Source organism: Jaculus jaculus, chromosome 3 (genome assembly GCF_020740685.1).
Source record: "Jaculus jaculus isolate mJacJac1 chromosome 3, mJacJac1.mat.Y.cur, whole genome shotgun sequence".
Taxonomy (NCBI): Eukaryota; Metazoa; Chordata; class Mammalia; order Rodentia; family Dipodidae; genus Jaculus; species Jaculus jaculus.
The window spans coordinates 165021813-165039890 of NC_059104.1; the positions used below are offsets into that span (position 1 = coordinate 165021813).

Genomic DNA, 18078 nt, shown 5'->3' on the forward strand with positions numbered 1-18078 from the left:
ACTTGTGTTCCCGCCCCCTCATCGAAATTATACAGTAGCTCTCAGCAAAGCCAGGGAGAGTGTTTAATGTAAAGCTTCGGCCAGGCCCCATAGAGTCCGAACCACAGCTGCTCTTCTGTTGAGTTAAGATCATCTTCCTCAGCTTATTTATTCTTTTTTTTCTTTTATTTATTTATTTTTCAAATTTTTATTAACAACTTCCATGATTATAAAAAATATCCCATGGTAATACCCTCCCTCCCCCCACTTTCCCCTTTGAAACTCCATTCTCCATCGCATCTCCTTCTCCTCTCAATTAGTCTCTCTTTTATTTTGATGTCATGATCTTTCCCTCCTCTTACGATGGTCTTGTGTAGGTAGTGTCAGGCACTGTGAAGTCATGGATATCCAGGCCATTTTGTGTCTGGGGGGAGCATGTTGTAAGGAGTCCTACTCTTCCTTTGGCTCTTACATTTTTCACTCGGCTCATTTATTCTTACAGAGCACAGCAGTTGTGATGAGGTCGTCACTTAAACCTTTCCTTACGTAAGCAAACTGAAATGCTCTTAGCGGACTTGTCTCCTCGCCATTTCTTGAGACAATTTCATACACATATTCTTAGCTAGAATTTCAGTTTGCCTACCGTTGCACATTCAGATTTAACCAATTTGTCTAGCTGACACCAAAACGTGTACACATTTTCTTTATCCTTTATCCCTGAAGGTCAGAGAAAGTACAAGGTCAGTGTCATCCTGAGATGCGGCTCCAGCTTTACCATTTTTTTGTTCGTTTATTTTGGTTTTGCTTTTGCTTTTTGTATTTTTCATTTGCTTCAAGGTAGAGTCTCTGTCTAACCCAGGCTGTCTTGGAATTCACTCTGTAGTCTCAGGGTGGCCTCAAACTCACAGCGATCCTCCTTTCTCCCTCTCCTGAGTGCTGGGATTAAAGGCATGCACCATCATCCCTGGCTACCCCATCTCTCTCTCTCTCTCTCTCTCTCTTTTTTAAATTATTTATTTGAAAGTGAGAGAGAGAATAGGCACTCCAGGGCCTTCAGCCACTGCAAAGGAACTCCAGATGCATGCACTACCTTGTGCATCTGGCTTATATGGGTCCTGGGGAATCAAACCTAGGTCCTTTGGCTTTGTAGGCAAGTGCCTTAACTACTAAGCCATCTTGTCAGCCCCCTATCCCATCATTTGAATCCTCTCTATTTCCCCAAGTTTGACTGTGTTTAAAAAAAAAAAAATAAGATAGAGAAGTTTTGCTAAAGGAAGAGGGATGTATATCTCTAGCCTCCTTCTGTACCCTGTGTTCTGTCCCCAGCATCACACATACAAAATTTGCCATATCTGTGAATATAAACCTAGCACAATATATGATCAAGAGTATGGGAATTAAAAAAAAAAAAAGTATGGGACCTGGGCTGGTCTGCATGGTGGCACACACCTTTAATTCCAGCTCTTGGGAGGCTTAGAAGGATTGCTGTGAGTTTGAGGCTAGCCTAGGACTACAGAGTGAGTTCCAGGTCAGCCTGGGCTAGAGTGAGACTCTATTTAAAAAAAAAAAAAAACAAGCTGGAGAGATGGTTCAGTGGTTAAGGCACTTGCCTGCAAAGCCTAACAATCTGGGTTCAATTTCCCAGTATCCATGTAAGTTAAATGTACAAAGTGGCGCATGCATCTGGAGTTTGTTTGCAATGGTTAGAGGCCCTGGCATGCCCATAATCAATCAGTCTCTCTCCCTCCGCTTGCAAGTAAATAAAATATTTTTTAAAAAAGAAAAAACAAAAAGAGTATGGGGCCTTGGCAGTCATACAGCCTGGTTGGAAATCCTGCTTCCATTTTGTTTAATCTGTAGACAAATTATTCAACCATTCTTTGCCTCAGTATTCTTATTATCTCTAAAATTACATAAAAATTTTGAAATACTGTCTGAAACATTAAGTGTTCAGGACATATCACTTGCTACTTCACTTTAAATTTAGCTTCCTACTTTACTTTAAATCTCCCTCTTCCTTCTCCTTCCCCAGAACTCAGTGCCCCGCCATATGCTCCCACCATGCCATGAATCGGCTACCGTAAGAGCGATAACACAGAAATGTGTTTGTTTACCTACTTTCCTCAGCCAGCCACTCTTGCCCTGATGGCGTTGGGTTTTGGCATGGTTGAATGGATGAAGCACGCCACGCAGGCAATGAATAAAACCCACTGGTTAAGCCAGATGTTTAATCCCAGCACTCAGGAGGCAGAGGTAGGAGGATTGCGGTGAGTTCGAGGCCCTCCTGAGACTACAGAGTGAATTCCAGGTCATCCTGGGCTACAGTGAGACACTACCTTGAAAAAACAACAAAAACAGACGTCAAGGCCGACATCCTGCCCATGCCTATAATCCCAGCACTTGGGCAGTGGAGGAAGGAGGATCAGGAATTCAAGGTCCTCCTTACCTACATATTGAGTGCAAGGCCAGCCTGGTAGCTTGAGACCACAAACAAAACAGCAGTACAAAAAGTAACACAAAAGACTCAGTACACAGTCCCTCACATATTTGCCAATTATACTACTCCCTGCCTTTGCCCAAAATACCTAAAGGTTGCTGTGAAGAGGATGGAAGACAGAACTGGAAGAGTCTAGTGTGGGATTTCCATAGCAATCTGCAGATGCAGTTGGGGAAGTTTCTCCATTGCCTCAGGCTCAGGTTTCTGTCCTGCCTTCCATCAAAATAAATATCCTTAGGAGCCGGGTGTGGTGGCTCACGCCTTTAATCCCAGCAATAGGGTGGCAGAGGTAGGAGGATTGCCGTGAGTTCAAGGCCATCCTGAGACTTCTTAGTGCATTCCAGGTCAGCCTGGGCTAGAGTGAGACCCTACCTCAAAAAACCAAAATAAATAAATAAATATCTTTGGACCAATTTTACATACTTGGCTCCCTATATGTTTTTCCTTTAACTTCACAGTCAAAGTGAACCCCTTATATTACCAGAGGAAAGATGGCTCCAGAAACTGAGGTATATTCCCTTAGCACCACACGTACTTGGGCCCAGACACATACCTACCCCAGTATTTTTCAACCACTGTCTTTTATATTCTGTTTGTTTATTTTGGTGTTACAAGATAGCCGACCTAGAATTAACTATGTAGTCTCAGGGTGGCCATGAACTCATGACAATCCTCCTACCTCTGTCTCCTGAGTGCTGGGATTAATTAGTGTGTGTGACCACGCCCAGCTATTCATACTTTTAAACTTTGCAGCAATGTGGGTATTTTTGGGCAATGAATTCTTAGTTTTAGATATTATGAAGAGAAATAGCTCAGTGGTTGAGTATTAGCATGGACAAGGCCTTTGGTTCAATCTCCAGCAGTTACTAAATAAGTAAAAGTGCTATTTCCAAATATTTTGAAATTTAGAATTAAGCAAAGTTAAGAAGCATAAGATTGCTATCAAAGTTTAAACAGGGGCTGGAGTGGTAGGTGGGCGGTTAAGATGTTTGCCTGTGAAGCAAAAGGACCCAGGTTCAACTCCCCAGGACCCATGTAAATCAGCTGCACAAGGGGCGTGCGCGTCTGGAGTTCGTTTGCCATGTCTAGAGGCCCTGGTGTGCCCATTCTCTGTCTCTCTTCTTTCTCTTTCTGCTTGCAAATAAATAAAGCTAAATTATAAAAAAAAAAAAAAAAGTTTAAACAGGCCTCATAAACTACCCTTTTCAGATACTTCCTGATATATGTTCAGTGCACTGAAACGTGATGGCTCCTGCCTGTGTGGTTGGAATGGAAATGCCCCCCCATAGCCTCGTGTGTGGGTGATGAAGCCTCGTAGTCAGTGAGCTCTAGTCTTGCTGGAGGAGGTGTGTCTTTGGGGACAGACCTTGAGGTTTATTAGTCCAGCCCCACTGGATGCTTGTTATCAAGCACTCTTGCTGCTCCCGTCTGCTGCTGATGTATGAAGCTATGAAGATGTGAGCTGGTTGTCTGCTCTGCCATGCTTCCTCCACCTTAGTGAAACTTTCCCTGCAAAACTGTAAGGCTGAAGTGAGCCCTTTCCTCCCATCAGCTGCTTTTGGTCAGGTGTTTTGTCCCAGCAAGGAGAAGGTAACTCCAGCACCTGCAGTTTCAGCATGTAAGAGGTTGGGGCCGGAAGCTTACTGTGTCTCTGAGGCCAGCCTAGGCTCAGAGACTCTGACTCAAAAATAAAGGGGGGCTGTTTAAATCATGTATTGCTTGAGTATTTCTTTACTATGCCCAGTGCCATATTTTGCAGTGTGAAAGTTTTTTTTAATTTTTTTGTTTATTTTTATTTATTTATTTGACAGACAGAGAAAGAGGCAGAGAGAGAGAGAATGGGCGTACCAGGGCTTCAGCCACCGCAAACAAACTCCGGACGCGTGCGACCCCTTGTGCATCTGGCTAACGTGGGTCCTGGGGAATCCAGCCTCGAACGGGGGTTCTTAGGCTTCACAGGCAAGAGTTCAACCGCTAAGCCATCTCTCCAGCCCTGCAGTGTGAATTTTTATTCTGTGCCATTATGGTTTTTCTGAGATTATTTTTTGGTATTATGGCTCAGTTAAAAGATCTTGGACTATGGGGATGTTTGAACATCATTGGGATTGATAAAAAGTATGGGGACTTTTAAAGTTGGATGAATGCATTACATTTTACATCACATATGGTTATCAGTTTATGGGGACCAGGGGCGGAATGTGGTTTGATTCAGGTGTCCCCCATAAATTTAGGTGTTTTGAATGCTAGGTTCCCAGCTGATGGAGATTTGGGAATTAGCGCCTCCTGGAGGCAGTGTATTGTTAGGGGCGGGCAGGTGGGTGTTAAAGCCAGTTTCCCCATGCTAGTGTTTGACACACTCTCCTGTTGCTATTGTCCACCTTGTGTTGGTCAGGGGTTGATGTCCACCGTCTGCTCATGACATCATTTTCCCTGCCATCACAGAGCTTCCTCTTGAGTCTGTAAGCCAAAATAAATCCTCTCTTTTCACCTAAAAAATAAAGGGGGTGGGTGGAAGTGAAAAGGATTGAAGTATAATTACATGTGTACGAAAATGCCATAATAAAACCCTTTAATCCCATCCTGAGGCTGAAGTAGAATCACTGTGAGTTCAAGTATGCCTGCACTAGAGTGAAACCCTGCCACAAAAAATAAAAATAAATTTAAAAAATCATTATTTTGTATGCTACCTTTTCAAAGGGGAAAATGGGAGGAGGGTATTACTATGGGATACTTTTTACTTTTTATAATCATGGAAAATGTTAATAAAAGTTGAGAAAAAAAATGAAAGAAAGCCAGGCGTGGTGGCACACCACTTTAATCCCAGCACTCGGGAGGCAGTGGTAGGAGGATTGCTGTGAGTTCAAGAAAGAAAGAAAGAGAAAGGGGGCTGAAGAGATGGTTTAGCAGTTCAGGCACTTGCCTGTAAGACCTAAGAACTGAAGTTCAATTCTCCAGTACCCACATAAGCCAGATGCAAAAGGTGGCAGATGCACCTGGAGTTCATTTGTAATGGCATGCCCGTTCTCTCTCTCTCTCTCTCTCTCTCTCTTTCTTTCTCTCTCTTTTCCTCTCTCTCTCTCTCTGCCTGTTTTTCTTTTTCTTCCAAATATAATATTTTTTAAATTATAGGAAAAGAAGCTTGGCATGGTGCTACACTCCTTTAATCCTAGCACTTGAGAGGCATAGGAGGAGGATTGCCATGAGTTGGAAGTTACCCTGCGTTGTGAATTCCAGATCAGCCTGGGATAGAGTGAGACCCCCACCTTGAAAAACCAAAAAACAAACAACAACAAGAAAAGGTTTTATTCTTTAGCCTTTGATGAAATTATACTTCCAGTATGATGATTGAAAAATCTTTTGATCCATCTGTTTCTTTGTGCTCTAAAGAAACAGGCTGATATGCTAATGGCAGCTAAAAGTAGGATGATTCTTTTATGAACTTTGAAAACTTGAATCAATATAGCCATTAGTTTCTCATAATAAAGTCCCATCTTCAGCCCCATCTTACAAAAGTCAATAGCAATGTTAGTGTTATTTCAGACTTGACCATCTGAAATAAGTACAATATATACTTGTACATTCACAACTCTGAAAGGCCAGTAACTGTGCAGTCCTCTGGGGGAAAAAAAAAACCAACTGAAAAACAGAAACTGAATGCTAAAAAGGTTCAGAACCCTTAGAAGTATTATTGTTCACAATTTCCTGATAAAGAAAGGTTGATGGGCTGGAGTGATGGATGGCTTAGTGGTTAAGGCACTTTCCTGGGAAGCTTAAGGATCCAGGTTCAATTCCCCAGTATCCATGTAAGCCAGATTCACAGGGTGGCACATGCATCTAGAATTCGTTTGCAGTGGCTGGAGGCCCTGGCACACCCATACTCTACCTGTGCCCACCCCCAATAAATAATTTTTTAAAAAAAGAATGTAGGGCTGGAGAGATGGCTAAGCGGTTAAGCGCTTGCCTGTGAAGCCTAAGGACCCCAGTTCGAGGCTCGATTCTCCAGGACCCACGATAGCCAGATGCACAAGGGGGCGCACGTGTCTGGAGTTCATTTGCAGTGGCTAGAGACCCTGGTGCGCCCATTCTCTCTCTATCTGCCTCTTTCTCTCGGTCGCTGTCAAATGAATAAATAAAAAATAAAAATAAAGAAAAAAGAAATGATTCAGGGCCGGGCGTGGTGGCGCACGCCTTTAATCCCAGCACTCGGGAGGCAGAGGTAGGAGGATCGCTGTGAGCTCAAGGCCACCCTGAGACTCCATAGTGAATTCCAGGTCAGCCTGGGCTAGAGTGAGACCTTACCTCGAAAAACCAAAAAAAAAAAAGAATGGTTGGGCTGGAGAGATGGCTTAATGGTTAAAGTGTTTGCCTGCAAAGCCAAAGGATCTTGGTTCAATCCCCCAAGACCCATGTAAACCAGATGCACAAGGGTGCACATGCATCTGGAGTTTGTTTCCAGTGGCTGGAGGCCCTAGCACACCCATTCTCTCTCTACCTCTGTCTGCTTCTTTCTCTCTCTCAAATAAATAAAGAAAAAAAAAAAGAAAGAAAGAAAGAGTGGTTGACTCACAGTCCAGGGGTGATTCATGGTCATAGGGGTATTCATCCATTTGAGTAATTGCTATTAGGAATTATTTGGTAGTCTTTGCTTTTTACAGAGCTGGACATAGAACCCAGAGCCTTGCACATGCTAGGCAAGTATTCTACCACTGAGCTACATCCCAGGCACTCTAGAGTATTCTAAGTACTGTGTTAACATGTCCTCCTCTTGCCTTCACCTGTTGGTTTCTGGAGCATTGCATAATAAGGTTAAGTTCACACTTATGTGACCGCCCTCCACTGAAGGAAGATCCCATAGTGCGTCTATTACTTGTTAGCAGATGATTTTGTGCCAAGTACTATGTTAGCCATTGCCTCTTTTGTTTTTGTTGTTGCTTTATTTATTTATTTTTGGCTTTGTTTTTATAGTGCTGGGGATCAAATTATTGTTGGGGTTTTTTTGTTTGTTTGCTTGCTTTTCATTGTTTTTTCGAAGTAGGGTCTCACTCTGACCCAGGCTGACCTGGAACTTACTCTGTATTTCCATGCTGGCCTCAAACTCATAGCAATTCTCCTACCTTTGTCTCTCGAGTGCTGGGTTTAAAGGCATGTACCACCATGCCCAGCTAAATTACTATTGCTTTGAGGCAGGATCTTATTCTGTAGCCCAGCCTGGCCTGGAGCTCACTACATAGCCCAGGTTCATGGCAGTCTTACCTCAGCCTCCCAAGTGCTGGGAGAACAGGTATCAAAATCTTGAAGTTTTTAAATATATTTTATTTTCATTTATTTATGTGAGAGAGAGAATGGGTGTGTCAGGACCTCTCTCTAGCCATTGCAAAAGAACTCCAGATGCATGTGCCATCTTGTGAATCTAGCTTATATGCGTCCTGGGGAATTGAACCTGGGTCGTTAGGCTTTGCAGGCAGGTGCTTTAACCGCTGAGCCATCTTTCCAGTCCAATCTTGAAGTTTTGAAGAGGCGCGACAAAAGTGCGACGGAGGAGTGGGTGAATTTGGAGGATTGACAGGAGTTGTAATTGGATCAAATGTGGGCCTTAATAATGGTAAGAAATCACTGATGCAGGATGGGGAAATTGCTCAGCAGTTAAAGATATTTGCTTGGAATGCTGCCAGCCTAGGTTTAATTCCCTAGTACCCACATAAAGCCAGATACAAAAAGTGGCTCAATTATATGGTATTCATTTGCAGCAGCAAGAGACCCAGGTACACATGAAGATAAGTAAATAAAAAAATTTTTTTTTAAAGAAACTACAGATGTTATCTACTGCTTGAGCACTGCATCTGGATAAATGGTGACATTGTTTTCAGAGATATGCAAAATATAAAAGGGTAGGATCAATTTTTTCTCTTCAAAATCAAAAAAGGCACTAGGCATGGTGACTCATGCCTTTAACTTCAGCACTCAAGAGGCTAAAATAGGAGAATTGCTGTGAAAAGATGCTCAATGTTACTAGTCATAAAAGAAATGCCAATGTGAGGGACTGAAGAGATGGCTTAGCAGTTAAGGTGCTTGCCTTCAAAGCCCAAGGACCCAGGTTCGATTCTCCAGGCTCTATGTAAGCCAGATGTACATGGTGGCGCATGCATCTAGAGTTCGCTTGCAGTGGCTACAGGCTCTGGTACACCCATTCTCTCTCTGTCTCAAATAAGTAAATAAAAATAAATCAGAAAAAAATTAAACGAAGAAATACAAATATGGAATATACAATGAAGCCTGAGGGAATGGCTCAGGAGTTAAAAGTGCTTGCCTGCAGAGTCTGCTGGCCAGAGTTCAATTCCCCAGGATCCATCAAAGCCAGACACACAAAGTGGTGCATATGTCTAGAGTTTTCAGTGGCAATGGACCCTGGTGCATCCATTTTCTGTCTCTCTCAAATAAAAAAAAAAAAAATTGTTGTTTTGTTTTTAACTCCAGACGCATGGGCCACCTTGTGCATCTGGCTTACATGGGACCTGGGGAATCAAACCTGGGTCCTTAGACTTTGCAGACAAGCACCTTAACCACTAAGCAATCTCTCCAGCCCAAATAAAACTGTTTTTTAAAAGGTCTTGTATAGATAGTATCAGCCATAGTGATGTCATGAATATCTAGGCCACATTGTGTCTAGAAGACAGGAAGTAGTCTCCCCTTCCTTTGGCTTCTAAATATTTTTCTGTCCCCCCTTTTGCTATGGTCCCTGAGCCTTGGAGGGTATGATAGAGATGTCTCACTTAGTGAGGAACACTACACTGTCACTTCTCAGCATTTCGGTAAGTTCTGAGTCACCCGGTGGTCATTACCATCTGAAAAGAGAAGCCTCTCTAACCAAAAGTGAGGGTAGAATTAATAATAATATAAATATAATAATAATAAATGCATAAGCATTTAGAGGGCAGTTTGGTTGCTTTTGGTTTTAATAAATAGTTGCTTGCATGCTATAGTGTTTTCTGTGTGTCTCACTAAATTCTCTTAACTAGAGTGCAAGAAACAAGGAACATTCCAGAAAAACTTTAATTAACACTAGCTGTTATTTAGCACTTCCACATTTGATACATACACCTCTGCATTGACCTGTTATAGCCAGCATTGTCCTGGATGATAGGATGCCACTAATGAATGGACACAACAGGAACACATTTCAGTTCAATATCAAGATGGGTTTTCTAAAGAGGAAGCAAGGCTATGAAGATGGCTCAGGGTTGAAGGTGCTTGCTTGCAAACCCTACTGGCTAGGGGTTCAGTTGCCCAGGAGCCACATAAAGACAGATGCACAAAGGGGTGCATGCGATTGGAGTTCGTTTGCAGTGGGTAGAGGAGAGAGAAGAGAGCGAAAAGAAAAAAAAAACATGCTAGGACTTCTCTCTTTCAAATAAATACGTGAAGATACATTTTTAAAAACAAAGAAGTCATTCTAAAATGAAAGCTCCTTTTTTTAAATTTATTTTTATTTATTTATTTATTAGAGATAGAGAGAGGGGTAGGAGGGAGGGGGAGAGAGAGAGAGAATATGGGCACGTCAGGGCCTCTAGCCACTGCAAATGAACTCCAGACACATGTGCCACCTTGTACATCTGGCTTACATGGGACCTGGAAAATCGAACCTGGGTTCTTAGGGTTTTCAGGCTAGTGGCTAAGCCTTTTCTCCATCCCGAAAGCTCCTTCTTACTTGAAGTGAGCAGAGAAGGGGGAAATTCTTGACAGAATGTTATAGATTACTTATTTCCTTTCATTCCTTAACTCTTTAGGGAACACCTCCCTCGGCCATACACAAGGACCTGAAGACCCGAGGGAATTTAGGGTACTACCACCAAAGCTGAATTTCAAAAGCAGGCTAAATGATCCAGTCCTGGTATTCTCTATAAACATCCGGCTGCTATCTGGCCCCCTTCGTTTCAGGCCTTGGAGGTTGTAACTGCGTGAATGAACAGCTGGAACGCTCCCGCTCCCCCACCCCCAAAAAACAACACCTAGCTTCTATGGGATTTCAGTAAAAGACATTTCTCAAACTATCCATTATGCCCGCTTGGGGGTGTTGGATACAAAGATAAATCTTTGCTGATGGGTTATTCGGGGCAGGAGAAGGAAGAGTCAATTCTGGTCTAGTCTTTGCCGTCTTTGATTGATTGCTGTACCCCTGGACTGGTTTGGTACCAGGCTCCCAAGCCCTTGAACTTTTAGCAGCCAGATTGGCCCGAGGCCGGTCGGCAGCCGCGGGTCATCTGGTGTCCCGGAACCTCTCAGCCGGGGCTTCTAAGGTGCGCTCGGGGGAAGCGTGTGGGTGCTGCACCGCCGTGCGCCGTGCCCTTCAGCCCGGCGCTCTGAGGAGAAGGTCGGCTGCTCAGGCGGCCGCGGTGCCGGTGGTGCCGGTGCCGGTGGTTTTTCTTGCCGTGGGGAGGCCCGGGGTGAGGCCTCGCGTGGAACCGGCCTCAATATGATGAGCGGACGGCCGGGCCGAGTGCCCTTACAACTCGTGCCGGATGAGGCGCGGAGCCTGCCTCCGCCCAAGATGACGGACCCGCGGCTGCTCTACACCGGCTTCCTGGGCTACTGCTCGGGCCTGTTAGATAACGCGCTGCGCCGGAGGCCGGTGATGATCACGGGTGAGGGCCCCGGGGTGGGCAGAGAGGGGCCCGCGGCCCGCCTGGGAACCTTCTGCTTCTCCAGGGCCTGGCAAGTGCCGAGGGGCAAGGACTTATCCCCTAGGTGTCTCCTCTCGATCCGCGCTGCACTAGGTGCAAAACTGAACGTGCACGCCGTGCCGTGCACTGCGGACACACGCTGAGCGTTCAGATCCCAGAACGCCTTACGGGGAGGTAGTGCCACGAACGAGGACGCAGAGCTTATGGGAGGTTAAAGCAGCCCAAGGTCACATGCCTCGTAAGTAGCAGAGCCCGTTAAGACCTCAGAGTGTGTAATGGAAACTAGGCTTTAAAGACTTAAAAAGTGGGGCTGCTTGAAAGGGCATCGCGGTTAAGGCGTTTGCCTACGAAGCCTAAGGACCCAGGTTCGATTCCCCAGGACCCACGTAAGCCAAATGCACAAGGGGGAGCATGCGTCTGGAGTTTGAGGCTACTGCCTGCTGGATAGTTTTATTTATTTTTTTGATGTTTGGTCTCACTATAGTCCAGGCTGACCTGGAATTCACTAAGTAGTCTCAAGGTGGCCTTGAACTCACGGTGATCCTCCTACCTCTGCCTCCCGAGTACTAGGATCAAAGGTGTGCACCACCACGCCCGGCTATTTTTTTTTTTGTTGTTGTTGTTGACAACTTCCATGATTGTAAACAGTATCCCATGGTAATGCCCTTCCTCCCCCAACTTTCCCCTTTGAAATTCCACTCTCCTTCATATGCTCTCCCCCTCTCAGTTAGTCTCTCTTTTATTTTGATGTTATCATCTTTTCCTTGTATTATGATGGTCTTGTGTAGGTAGTGTCAGGCACTGTGAGGTCATGGATATCCAGGCCATTTTGTGTCTGGAGGAGCACATTGTAAGGAGTCCTACCCTTCCTCTGGCTCTTACATTCTTTCTGCCACCTCTTCCACAATGGACCCTGAGCCTTGGAAGGTGTGATAGAGATAGTGCAGTGCTGAGCACTCCTCTGTCACTTCTTCCCAGCACCATGATGCCTTCTGAGTCATCCAAAGGTCACTGCCATCTGAAAAGAGAAGGTTCTCTAACCAAAAGTGAGAGTAGCATTAATACGTGTGTATCATCATTAAGAAAAGTGCTTACTGGGAAGTTTGATAAACATAGTGTATACTTTTTTGGGCTGGAGAGATGGCTTAGCGGTTAAGCGCTTGCCTGTGAAGCCTAAGGACCCTGGTTCGAGGCTCGGTTCCCCAGGTCCCACGTTAGCCAGATGCACAAGGGGGCGCACGCGTCTGGAGTTCGTTTGCAGAGGCTGGAAGCCCTGGCGCGCCCATTCTCTCTCTCTCCCTCTATCTGTCTTTCTCTCTGTGTCTGTCGCTCTCAAATAAATAAATAATTAATTAAAAAATTAAAAAAAAAACATAGTGTATACTTTTAGCCAGACAGCAGCACACATTACACTGCTAGGGTTAATGACTACCCCTGTGGTAGGTTTTCAGTGTCAGAGATGTAATCCCTCCCATGGTGTGGCCTCCAGTCAAATTAGAAGGCAGTTGGTGTCCCCCATAACAGACGTACCATTGTTGCACCCATTGGCTCATTTGGCCTGTTTGGCCAAATATAAGGCTTGCAGTGTCCACTGTTGGGTATCTTCACTGGTGATTTCTCTCTTTCCGATTGAACTGCATGCAGTGTGGCTTTTTCCAGCTTTCTGTTAGCTGATCTACATGGAGGAAGTTTTCAGCTCAGTTCCAGCAGGATTTCTCAGTGACCTTGTAGCCCAAGTATGTGGAATCTTCAGCAGTAGGGTCTTACCATCTATTTCTGGTGGGAAATCAAGGGTCTCAGCAATGGTCTGTAATGTTTTGGGGGCATCAAAGACCTCCCAGGCCAAGAACTCACTGGAAGGTATCCCATCCTTGGCACTGAAAATTTTCTAGTAACAATCTATGGCTCCTGAGTGTTCCATTGTCCAAAAAAGTAGATTTCCATGTGATTTATTTATATCCTCTTAGATTTTGATTAGCCCTCCCTCCACCTTTCCTTTACTCAATCTCTTCCCCTGACCTCACTTAGGCCCCATTAATCTGTTCTTCTACTTACATATATATAATACTATCCTATTAAGTCCTCCCCCCCCCCCACTTTCTGTTCCTTTTATATCTCCTTTCTGGCTTACTGGCCTCTGCTACTGAGTTTTATTCCTACTCACACAGAAATCCAATCATCTGTAGCTAGGATCCACATATGAAAGAGAACATGTGACGTTTGGCTTTCTGGGTCTGGGTTACCTCACTTAGTATAATCCTTTCCAGATTTACCCATTTTCCTGCAAGTTTCATAACTTCATTTTTCTTTATTTCTGAGTAGAATTCCATTGTGTAAAAATGCCACATCTTGTTTTTTTGTTCTTCATGCATGATTCAGAGATTGGCCTAAAATACATAGCTGAAAATCTTTCAGAACAAATAAAACTAACTAAATAAAGAAATACATAAAAACTTTCTTTTAAGAATGTTGGAGCTGGAGCTGGAGATATGTGGAGATATGGCTTAGCAGTTAAGGTACTTGCCTGTGAAACCCAAGGACTCAGTGTTCAACTCTCCAGGTCCCACGTAAGCCAGACACACAATGACGCAAGGTTGCACATGTGCTCAAGGGGGCACATGAGTCTGGAGTTCAATTGCAACAGCTGGAGGCCTTGGTGAGCCAATTCTCTCACTCACTCACTCTCTCTCTCTCTGTCTCACTCTTACATAAAAAAAGGCAGTGTATTGGGCTTGTCCGCCACCCCCCCCCAAAAAAAGAATGTTGCAGCTGGGCCCATGCCTTTAATCTTAGCACTCTGAGGTAGGATGATCACCATGAGTTCAAGGCCAACCTGAAAATACATAATGAATTCCAGGTAAGTCTGGCCTAAAGCCAGACTGTACCTCAAAGAAATAAAATAAAAGAAATTGGAAAGAATACCATAATAAATTATATATACTAAATGTAAAAAGGTAATTCTTTATGCATGTTGACTGACTTTTGCTTTTGGGATTTGTTATTGAATTTCAGGTTTGCATCGCCAGCTCCTGTATGTTACTTCCTCTGTTTTTGTTGGATACTATCTTTTTAAACGTCAAGACTATATGTATGCAGTGAGGGACCATGACATGTTTGCATATATGAAACGGCATCCAGAGGATTTTCCTAAGAAAGGTATTTCAAGATCATTGTAGAAAAACCTTTTCCTTCCCCCCCTAAATTGTGTGTGTGCAAGTGTGTGTTGTGCACATGCCAGGGTCTCTTGCCACTATTAACAAGTTTGGCCTTGTGTCGAAATTGAATCTGGGCCATCAGGCTCTGCAAGCAAGCCCCTTTAACCCCTGAGGCATCTCCCAGTCCTCTTTACTCTAATTTGTCTTGGTTAAATTTTCCAAGCCCGTGGCTTCAGGTATGGTCTAGTTCCGTGACTCGTTCATCTTCATGTGTAGAGCAGAATCTCCTTTGAGCTGGTGCTTTTTGTTTTGTTTTATTTTGTTTTTCAAGATAGGGTCTCACTCCAGCCTAGGCTAACCTGGAATTCACTACGTAGTCTCCAGGTGGCCTCGAACGCATGGCGATCCTCCTACCTCTGCCTCCCGAGTGCTGGGATTAAAGGCGTGCGCCACCATGCCCAGCTAACATCTCTTTAGTTCATGCATATAATTTCTAACTGAGAACCTCTGAGTTGCTTGGACAGTGAATACAACTTGTACCCCCTCTGCCCTCCTAAACCTCAGCTTTGTTCTCTCTCCAGGTGCTGTACTGTGCTCAGTCCCTGCTAACCAATTGTGTAGATGGTTGGACTTGGCTCACTTCTTCCTTCAGTCTTCTAATAACATCAAATATGGTCACATCTCTGCTTAAACTAGAGATTGATTGCTGTAGAATAAAGTCCACCCTCAAATCCAAACTGCTCTGTAAGCCAGGTGCAGTGGCTCACGCACATAATCCCAGCCTGAGGTGCCTGAAATAGGAGGAGTTCAGTGAGTTTGAGGACAGCTTGGGGTACATGTGAGTTCCAGGTCATTCTGGGCTAGAGTGATACTCTCCTATCTTGCCTTTAAAAAAAAAAAATCCAAGCTGGGTGTGGTGGCAGAGGTAGGAGGATAGTGGTGAGTTCAAAGCCACCCTGAGACTACATAGTGAATTCCAGGTCATTCTGGAATGAAACCCTACCTTGAAAAAAAAAACATCCAGAAGCCGGGCATGGTGGTGCATGCCTTTAATCCCAGCACTTGGGAGGCAGAGTTAAGAGAATTGCCATGAGTTCAAGGCCACGTTGAGACTACATAGTTAATTCCAGGTCAGCCTGGACCAGAGTGAGACCCTACCTCAAAAACTAAAACCAAAAAAAAATCCAGAGCTGGAGAGATGGCTTTTTTGCATGCATGTGTATGTGGTACACATTGTGTGTGTGCATGTGTGTGGAGGAAAAAGGACAACTTTGGGTGTTATCCTCAGGAACTCCATCCATCTCTTTTGGGGACAGTCTCTCATTGTCCTGAAACTCCCCAATTAGGCTAGCTAGACTAGCTGGCCCTGAGCTCCAGTGATATTCCTGTTTCCTGGTTCTCAGCTCTGGGATTCAGGTACACACCACTAATCCAGCATTTTACTTGAGTAATGAGGAGCAAACTCAGGTCTTAATGCTTGCAAGGCAAGCACTTCACCCACTGAAACTCTCCTCAGCCTGTTTTTTTTTTTTTATTATTTTTATTTTTAATTTTATTTATTTGAGAGTGACAGACAGACACAGAAAGAAAGAGGCAGATAGAGAGAGAATGAGCATGCCAGGGCCTCCAGCTTCTGCAAACGAACTCCATATACGTATGCCCATTGTGCATCTGGCTTACATGGGTCCTGGGGAGTCGAGCCTGGAACCAAGATCCTTAGGTTTCACAGGCAAGTGCTTAACCGCTAAGCCATCTCTCCAGCCCAAGAAATACCATTTTTAAAACATAATTTTGAGCCAGGCATAGTGGCACACTCCTTTAATCTCACACTCTGAAGGCAGAGGTTAGAGGATCACCATGAGTTTGAGGCCACCCTGAGACTACATAGTGAATTCCAAGTCAGCCTGGGCTGGAGCAAGATCTGACCTTGAAAAAACAAAACAAAAAGCTGGGCATGGTAGTGCACGCCTTTAAACCCAGCACTGGGAGGCAGAGGTAGGAGGATTGCTAAGAGTTTGAGGCCACCCTGAGAATACATAGTGAATTCCAGGTCAGCCTGAGCCAGAGTGAGACCCTACCTCTAAAAAAACAAAACAAAAAAAAAAAACCCAAAAAACAAAAAACAGGGCTGGAGAGATAGCTTAGTGGTTAAGCACTGAAACCTAAGGACCCCGGTTTGAGGCTCAATTCCCCAGGACCCATATTAGCCAGATGCACAAGGGGTGCACGCGTCTGGAGTTTGTTTGCAGTGGTTGGAGGCACTGGCGTGCCCATTCTCTCTCTTTCTCTGTTGCTCTCAAGTAAATAAATAAACAAACAAAATTTAATAAAAAACGAAAGAAAGAAAGAAAACATCATTTTAAGCTGAGCATGGTGGCATATACCTTTTAATCCCAGCACTCAGGAGGTAGAGGTAAGATTACTGTGACAGAGTGAGTTCCAGGTAAGCCTGAGTTAGAGTGAGGCTATCTTGAAAAAAATAAAAATTAAAAAAACACAAAAACATTATCTTAAAATTAATCTTTCATGATCATTTCTTTTACAGATTATAAAACTTACAGTGAAATTCATGAAGAATTCTACCCAGTGCGTTGATGTCCTGAACAACTTGCTCCTGTTTCACAAGACCTGAGTTTTTCTGAATTTTATGGAATAACTTTTCATGACAGTTGAAGTTCATGTTATTCTGTCTGTATGGAGTAAATTAAATCATCATTATGAGTACTCTGGGTTTTTTTTGTTTGTTTGTTTTTGTTTTTTTTTGAGGCAAAGTCTGGTCTGGTCTTAGACACTCTATGTAGCAAAGGATAGCCTGAACTCTATATTCCAGCCTCTACCTCCTATATTGAAGGATAGCAGATATGAGCCACCACACCCAGCTTGACAGTTTTACTATGTAGCTCAGACTGGCCTCTGACTGGCAATCCTCCTGCCTCAGCCTCCCAAATGCTAGGATTACAGGATTGTGTCAGTACCACACCTGGCTTCTGAATCCCTTTTTTTTTTTTAATTTTTAATTTATTTATTTGAGAGCGACAGACACAGAGAGAAAGACAGGTAGAGGGAGAGAGAGAGAATGGGCGCGCCAGGGCTTCCAGCCTCTGCAAACGAACTCCAGACGCGTGTGCCCCCTTGTGCATCTGGCTAACGTGGGACCTGGGGAACCGAGTCTCGAACCGGGGTCCTTAGGCTTCACAGGCAAGCGCTTAACCGCTAAGCCATCTCTCCAGCCCCCTTTTTTATTTTTGTTTTAAATATTTGTATTTATTTGAGAGAGAAAGAGAAAAATTGGGCACACTAGGACCTCTAGCCACTGCAAATGAACTCCAGACACATGTGCCACTTTGAGCATCTGGATACTGGGGAATCGAACTTGGCTTCTTAGGCTTTGCAGGCAAGCACCTTAACCACTAAGCAATCTCTCCAGCCCTGAATCCTTTTTTCATTTTAAGAAAAGTAGTTCATCATAGAAAGGTCACTATTCTATTCACCAGATTTAAAAAGATCTGAAAGATTTTAAAATTAAGTTAGAAGCTAGGGATGTGGCTAAGTTGAATACTTCTCTAACATGTACAAGGCCCTTATTCTAACTTCCGTACTACAAAAAAAAAAAAATTACATGGTTTAGTTCCAGATTTGATTTGAAAAACTTCAGTCCTTAGGCCAGAACTCACTCTAACCCATGCTGGCCTCAAATTCATGGCAATTCTCCTACCTTAGCATCCTAAGGGATGAGATTAAAGGTTTGTGCCACTAAGGCCAACTATTT

The 18078-nt window shown here is 44.0% G+C and overlaps 1 protein-coding gene across 1 annotated transcript; it reads left to right on the forward strand.

The window, feature by feature from the left end:
* The first annotated feature begins 10799 nt into the window (after positions 1–10799).
* On the forward strand, positions 10800–17033 carry LOC101609373 (NADH dehydrogenase [ubiquinone] 1 subunit C2). Its single transcript, XM_045145934.1, has 3 exons — positions 10800–11115; positions 14167–14310; positions 16855–17033. Exons 1-3 carry the CDS (start codon positions 10947–10949, stop codon positions 16902–16904), a joined length of 363 nt encoding a protein of 120 aa, XP_045001869.1. The 5' UTR covers positions 10800–10946; the 3' UTR covers positions 16905–17033.
* The last annotated feature ends 1045 nt before the right edge of the window (positions 17034–18078 follow it).

What these genes read in the sequence shown, in the direction of transcription:
- LOC101609373 (XM_045145934.1), top strand. Translation starts at nt 10,947, where the DNA reads ATGATGAGCGGACGGCCGGGCCGAGTGCCCTTACAACTCGTGCCGGAT. An exon ending in GAGGCCGGTGATGATCACGG is followed by an intron (nt 11,116 to 14,166) that starts GTGAGGGCCCCG and finishes ATTGAATTTCAG; the next exon opens with GTTTGCATCGCCAGCTCCTG. An exon ending in AGAGGATTTTCCTAAGAAAG is followed by an intron (nt 14,311 to 16,854) that starts GTATTTCAAGAT and finishes TTTCTTTTACAG; the next exon opens with ATTATAAAACTTACAGTGAA.